The sequence below is a fragment of the Solanum pennellii genome, chromosome 1 (assembly GCF_001406875.1).
Source record: "Solanum pennellii chromosome 1, SPENNV200".
Taxonomy (NCBI): Eukaryota; Viridiplantae; Streptophyta; class Magnoliopsida; order Solanales; family Solanaceae; genus Solanum; species Solanum pennellii.
In genome coordinates this window covers 104,809,755-104,817,327 of record NC_028637.1, presented here as the reverse complement: position 1 = coordinate 104,817,327, position 7,573 = coordinate 104,809,755, and the positions used below count along the sequence as shown (strand labels likewise).

Here is a 7,573-nt window from a genome sequence, read left to right as displayed (position 1 = left end):
GGCTGGGTGGGGGGGGAGGTAGGAGCTTAAAAATAAAATTTTGAAGTTGAAAATATTTTTAAAAAGCAAAATTATTTTTTTGGGAAGGGGGTGGTGTCGGGGGGAGGGTGATCATAGATCGGGTGAAAAAATAAAATTTTGAAATTGAAAATATTTTTTAAAAAATTGATGTTTTTCCCCCCAAAAAAAATGTAATTTGAAATTGGAGGAGATCTTTGGAAAATGTTTTCCTTAATTTTTGAAGGGAAGTCATTTTCCTTAATTTTGAGGAAAATGAGTTGATTTGGAAAACATTTTCCAAAACTTTTACCCCAACCAAACATGAGAAAATTGGAAAACATTTTCCAGAAAATGTTTTCCTTCATACCAAACACACTCTAGAAAGAGAGAGGAATAGGACCAGGGTTTCTGTTTCTTTTTTTTTTTTTTTTAAATATTTAATATTAATAATTATTAATTAATATAATATAAATTATAGTATAATATTTTGGTTTAAACCGAAATACCGAAAACCAAAATAATACATACCGAAAACTGAACCGAAATACTGAAAAATACAAAAAGTAAATCGAATACGGAATCGAAAACCGAAATACCAAAATCAAAATTTTTCAAATTTCGATTCGGTTCGGTGTTTGATTTTCCGGTGTTTATGCCCACCCCTATTTCTATATAAAAGATAGAGTATATGGTAAAATAAATGGTTTGTGGAATGCTTTTTTTTCAAAATATTTTTAAAAGTACCATTCTTATTTAATGTTAAAGGAGTTTTAAAAAAATCATTATATAGTATTCTTTGTTCTTTTAATGATTTTCCGCTTAAAATTATCGATAGAAATCTCAAGTTAGTAATTTAATTTTTGTTTTAAGCATTTGAAATTCAAATTTACTAGCTTGATTAATGTGCATTCAAGCCTCGTGTGTTTTAGCAATAAATGTGCAATTTCCATATTGATATTTGAATTTACAAAATTCAACCTGTAAGATCATTAATGATATACTATGCTCCTTATCGAAAAGTTTTGCTTTTTTAAAGCACTAAGTAAATAAATTCCAAAATTTATGTTCAATACGTAATACACAGCAAATATTGAGAAGAAATTATAGTTCTTTTTTAATTAATGAGTTCTGTAATCATTAATGATATACAATGCTCCTTGTCGAAAAGTTTTGCTTTCTTAAAGCTCTAAGTAAATAAATTTCAAAATTTATGTTCAGTACATAATACACAACAAATATTGAGAAGAAATCATAGTTTTTTTTAACTAATGAGTTTTGTAGCACGTTCAATGATTCTTAAAGGATTACATAAAAAAAAAAAAGATAATCAAACAAATCTTCATCTTTATTCTTATAATTGAACATAATCGAATATATTCATACAGGAAAACATAGGAAAGGTTAGTTTTGAAACAAATGCTCATGTTTTGTCTGAATAAGAATATTAACTGCTGTTTTATTCTATCAAAATATGCGTAAATTTTATTGTTCTTCTAACTGAAACAGTTCCAAAATGAAAAGCAATGTCAATAACAACGAAGAAAAAAAGTATGAAAATATATTTAAATTTTAATTAAAATTATTTTTACAATACCGAACTTTTAAAAAAATATTTTAACCTATTACACTATTTAATAGTATATTTTAAAGATATATATATATTCACATAGCTATAAAACATGAACACATATATACCTTAAGAATACATTATTAAATAGTTTACGCTATAAAAAATTCTCCATAAAATTTATAAAATTTGATTCCATTACAGCAATTTCAACCTAAGTTTGAAGCAATTTTCAGAGCCTATTCCCATACCAAAATATTGAGAAGAGAATTAAATTATATATTGACATCAGTTTTACTGGTTGCCAAAGTTGCTAAGTTGAGACAGATACATATGGAAAGATAAAGCAGGCAAAAAGTTGTAAATTAAAAGGACAGTATCATATTATTGTGGAAACAAAAGATTGTTTCGTCAATTTTAACATTGAAGGGCTGTCAAAAATCATACTCACCTGTTCTACTGAACATAGAAGACTAGACGCTAAGAAATTCACAACTCAAGACCATTGATACAACCAGTTTTGAGCTTGAGCACAAAATACTTCCGGGGAAGGGGAAAAGTGATGGAAAAAATAAACTCATTTTTAGAAGGAAAGTAGATCTATAACATCTCTCTCTGTCTTTTTGATGCACTATTCAATTATGCCTAGAATAAATATCTATTTCTTTACTTCCTCGTATTCTGCTTCTGGTGGCTGATCTCCTCCTTGTGCACCACCACCTCCAGGTGCACCACCAGAACTGCCACCAGCCATGTGCTCTCCAATCTTTGAGACAGCTTTGTTTGCCACATCAAGTTTCGCCTTGATATCATCAATGTTCTCAGTCCCCATTGCTGCTCTCAAATCAGAAATAGCTGTCTCGATCTCTGTAACCACTTCCTTGGGGACCTTATCCTTGTACTCACTCAAGCTCTTCTCGATGCTATATATGGTAGTGTCTGCACTATTCCTGATATCAATAAGTGCCTTGCGTTCTTGATCCTTCTGGGCATGCATTTCTGCTTCCCTGACCATCTTGTCAATCTCATCTTCTGATAGACCACCAGATGACCGAATTGTAATCTGCTGCTCTTTGCTAGTAGCCTTGTCTTTGGCAGATACAGTTACCATACCATTTGCGTCTATGTCAAAGGTGACCTCAATCTGAGGCAAACCCCTTGGGGCTGGAGGAATACCAACAAGCTCAAATTCACCCAGAAGCTTATTATCAGATGCCATTTCACGTTCACCTTGTAATACCTTGATGCCAACTTGCGTTTGGTTGTCCGCAGCAGTAGAAAACACCTGAAATACACAAAGCAACAACACACTGTAAACACCTAAAAAAAACAAGCGTACTTCACATTGGAAATTATGACCTCGACAACACCATGTGTCATCCTTCTCCAGACCCATTTTTGACAGCAGACAAAATTTAAGATGCTGTAAAGTCACATTAGGGACGATGCAATAGAAACGAAAAGTTCAACAAAGAAAAATCACATCAAATTTTAAAATTTAACTTCAGTGACTTAGGTTTCTTGAAAATGCTAATTGGTAAAGTCACATTAGGGAAGATGCAATAGAAACGAAAAGTTCGACAAAGAAAAATCACATCAAATTTAAAAATTTAACTTCAGTGACTTAGGTTTCTTGAAAATTGTAATATATGTATAAACATGGAACAGTCACAAATCTCCCAACATGGAAAAGATTATGTGGATCCTGGACGAAAGGAGTACCATTCTGTTAAAACTAGGCATTAATAAAAATAAACAGGAGACTGCATTAAGATCCAACAACTCACCTGGCTTTTCTTTGTGGGAATGGTAGTATTCCTGTTTATTAATCTAGTGAAGATACCTCCCAATGTCTCAATACCAAGAGATAGCGGAGTTACATCCAAAAGAAGCAACTCTTTAACATCACCACGGAGAATACCACCTTGAAGTGCAGCTCCCATGGCAACTGCCTCATCTGGATTGACACCTTTGCTGGGGCTTTTACCAAATATCTCAGAAACTATTTCCTGCACCTTAGGAACACGCGTCATACCTCCAACAAGGAGGACCTCATCCACATCTTTTAAAGATACTCCAGCATCCTTCAAACAATTCTTGCAAGGATTCCTTGTCCTCTCAATTAAGTTGTTCACCAATGTCTCAAATTTTGATCTTGTCAGTGTGATATTCAGATGTTTAGCCCCTGATGCATCGGCTGTGATGAACGGCAAGTTAATATCAGTTTGAGATGTTGATGAAAGCTCTATCTTAGCTTTCTCGGCTGCCTCTCGGAGTCTTTGCAGGGCAAGCTTGTCTTTTGATAGGTCAATTCCCTCAGTCCTCTTAAACTCGCTCACTAAAAATTCTAACAATGCATTGTCAAAATCCTCTCCTCCTAAAAAGGTGTCACCATTAGTTGCCTTGACCTGAGTGGAAGTACATAAGAGAGATTAGTTAAGACAGGAAAATCAGAAAGATACACAGCTTTGAAGAAAGCCACAGATTTCTCTTACCTCAAAAACACCATTTGATATCTCCAGGATTGAAACATCAAATGTTCCACCACCAAGATCAAAAACAGCGACAAGGCCTTCTTTGCTATTCATACCATAAGACAGCGCAGCTGCAGTAGGTTCATTAATAATCCTTTGCACATCAAGACCTGCAATTCGCCCAGCGTCCTTTGTTGCCTGCCTCTGAGCGTCATTGAAATAAGCTGGAACAGTGATCACAGCTTTATTAATAGATTTCCCAAGGTAGGCCTCTGCGGTTTCCTTCATCTTTGTTAGAATAAATGCTCCAATTTGGCTTGGAGAATATTGCTGGCCATTTGCTTCAACCCACGCATCTCCATTTGAGCCTTTCACAATCTTGTAAGGGACCATTTTCATCTCCTTTTGTGTTTGAGGATCATCAAAGCGTCTGCCAATTAGACGCTTGGTCCCAGAAAGAGTGTTTGTAGGATTGGTAACTGCCTGACGTTTGGCTGGAGTACCAACAAGAAGTTCTCCCTTCTGGTTAAATGCAACCACAGAAGGAGTTGTTCTGGCTCCTTCAGAATTCTCAATGACCTTGGGATTCTGCATTAACAAAAGCAGCATCAGAGAAAGTTAGATAATCCACTAAAGCCTGTAGAGTATGCAGTGTCTCAACCATAAAATGGACAAAAGTTTGGCATTTCAAAAACTCTAATCCTTACCTTCCCCTCCATCACTGCAACACAAGAGTTGGTGGTTCCCAAGTCTATCCCAATAATTTCGTTTCCAGCAGGTTTGGAGCTGCAAAGGAAAGCAAATAAGATTCCACATAAACAATACACTAAAAGACACATGGAAAAGCAATGCTACAATCCATATACCTAAATGGTCTAGCCAGACCAGCCCATTTAGCACCAACCAGTGATGGGCACCATGAAGGCTTGGTGTTGGAAGCAAGCTGCACAAAACAATAGAAAAAGGTTAAACCAAAAACTTGGAGATAAAAGGAACTACGCGAGATCTTTCAAACCAATCAACTACACCTTAATTCCTAACAAACTAGGTCAGTTACATAGAATCTTACATTTACATTCTACTATATTAAAACCCGTTCCATATTGACAAAATTGTTGCACGAGGGCAGAAGTATAATAACAAGAGACAACAAACTTATTAGCAGAGACAACCAGCAACAGTAGTCGATATTCAACATTTCATTAGTTTTGCTTTTAACATCTTAAGTCGAAAACTTTTCCTAAATCAAGACGAAAGCTATGGCAACTAAGACATATTAAGCAACCTATATATTAGATTTTCTTTTATCACAATTACATCATATTACCTAGCCTTAAAGCTAAGCTCCAATAGACAATAGAACATATTCTCTGTCCCATAATCAAATCATAAACTCATCGAAACCGAAAAGTTGTGTCTAATATAACCAGAATGTGAAATTATATTTCATTTTCATTTCAAGGAAAGTGATAAAGCTTAAATCATTCACAGTATGATACGAAATCACCAGGTACAGACATTAGAATAGCAAAGATCTAACAGACGGAAAAGATAACAGGCTGGAAATGAACAAAATGAACTCACAGTTCTATAAGCTGAGATAGAAGAAGTGGCGAATTCACGTCGACGGAGAGATCTGAGCAAGGCGGCGGTCGCCATCGGAGAAACAAAGGAAGAAAACTAATTCGTAATTTTTGAGGAGTTATTGTGCGTTAGGGTTTTGGAGGGTTTTAGGGAAGGAGGCGAAAAAATAGGGAGAAACAGATGCTTGTAGAAGGGGATAGAGTTACTATTGTCTGCGTTGGCGGTGTATGGTATTATAAACTAGCTAGACCAGAAAGTTCTAGATGCCTGCTTGAAACGACGTTGTTTCTTTGATACTGTTGCTGGCTGCATTTCAACCTCTCATATTTTTTATAATAAAGTTTTTATTTATTATTAGTATAATAAACTAGATTCTGAATACGCTTTAGTTATTTTAGACAAACTGCATTGTTTTAAATAATTTTATTTACGAAAAAAGTTATGTAATGTTATGTATTCTTCAAATCTACCATATTCTTTCAATTAATATTGTGTTAATCAGGTGATACATTGAGAATGTGACAAATAATATGAAATTTCCTCTACATAAAAGTTATTAAATTATTTTTTATGTAATAAATATATAAGTCAGAAACTCTTAGAGATCGTTTGATAGCTGGATAAAGTTGAAACTAACACATGAATAATTTGATTATTCGTGTAATTTTATATAATGTTTGATTTGCAAAATAAGATAAAAATTATTTATATATTTATTTTATACAATATTTGATTGACAAATTTTCAAACGTTACATATAAGTTATTCATCTATTATTTTTGCTATAAAACTTGTTAAAAGTGGTCATGTTGGGGAAGAGCTTTGGAGAAGGTATTAATGTCATTAATTTTGATTGTTCTATCAAGGAATTAGCATAATATAAGGATTATCGTCTTGTATTGAATGTGCAGGTGAAAAAACAATATCAAAATTATGATATAATGTGATTAATTTAGAAATTATTGTTTACGCCTAAAAGGATCAAACTAAACAATGAATTAAATAATTCCACATTGTATTCTTCATCCATGAACCAAATGATCCTTATTAAGTTACACCAAGGAGAAGTAAAATTATGGGTAATTTTCACATATAGCAAATAAAAAAATTATAATTGTATGCTATAGCAAAATTTATATAATTGCGTTCCATATCAAATATAGAAACTGCATAATTCGCTATACATATACAGTTGAAGCAAATTGTATAAAACGAAATGTAAAAAACAAAAAAGAGAAAGACACTTGAGCAGAGAACTGTATAAAAATGAAGTGTATAAAATGAATTGTATTACTATAAGTGTATAGAACGATTATATACAATTTGAATTTGTATAAAATGAGAAAGAGAGAAAGACAAAGAGACTTGACAAGGAATATACAATTGAATCGAATTGTATAAAACGAGAAAGAGAGAAATTAGATACAATTTGAAAATTGTATAAAACGAGAAAGAGAGAAAGGCAAAACTGAGCAGGGGAGTATTTCTATTGTATAATTATAAGTGTATAGGACAAAAATATATGTAATTGCACGTGTATATACAATTTTCTCACGCTTTATACAAACAGAAACACAATTTATACATTTCGCTTCTGTTTGTATAAGTGAGTAAGGCCAGGGGGGAGAGTAGCGAGCGAAATCTGGAAGAGGGGAGAGAGGGGGAACAAAAATACATGTTTTTATATAATTTTCTCTGCTTTATACAATTGGAAACAATTTTTATACATTTGTGTTTGTATAAAAAATGAGGAAGCAAGCGAGAGATTGAAGGAGAGTGGCGAGCGAGATATTTGGGAGAGAGGCGCCTGACAATTTTTTGCAAACATTTGTTATGGAGCACAATTAAATCAAACCCTAGCTACTCCATTTATTTTAGATTATTAGTTTGCATTTATATACAATTTTTCCTAAAATTAATGCTAGTTACAAGGATAAACAAAAAGTGT

The 7,573-nt window shown here is 33.3% G+C and overlaps 1 protein-coding gene across 1 annotated transcript; it reads right to left on the bottom strand.

The window, feature by feature from the left end:
- Window positions 1-1,925: 1,925 nt before the first annotated feature.
- On the bottom strand, window positions 1,926-5,840 carry LOC107005431 (heat shock 70 kDa protein, mitochondrial). The gene is made up of 6 exons (XM_015204030.2): window positions 5,626-5,840; window positions 4,908-4,984; window positions 4,749-4,827; window positions 4,063-4,629; window positions 3,355-3,975; window positions 1,926-2,852 (listed from the first exon to the last, which is right to left on the bottom strand). Exons 1-6 carry the CDS (start codon window positions 5,698-5,700, stop codon window positions 2,226-2,228), a joined length of 2,046 nt encoding a protein of 681 aa, XP_015059516.1. The 5' UTR covers window positions 5,701-5,840; the 3' UTR covers window positions 1,926-2,225.
- Window positions 5,841-7,573: the final 1,733 nt, after the last annotated feature.

Bases quoted from the DNA above. Each gene is read 5' to 3' on its own strand.
- LOC107005431 (XM_015204030.2), bottom strand. From the start codon at position 5,700: ATGGCGACCGCCGCCTTGCTCAGATCTCTCCGTCGACGTGAATTCGCC. The intron at 4,828-4,907 runs GTATATGGATTG...TTTCCTTTGCAG, and splicing joins GGTCTGGCTAGACCATTTAG to CTCCAAACCTGCTGGAAACG. The intron at 2,853-3,354 runs GTGAGTTGTTGG...TGTGTATTTCAG, and splicing joins TTCCCACAAAGAAAAGCCAG to GTGTTTTCTACTGCTGCGGA.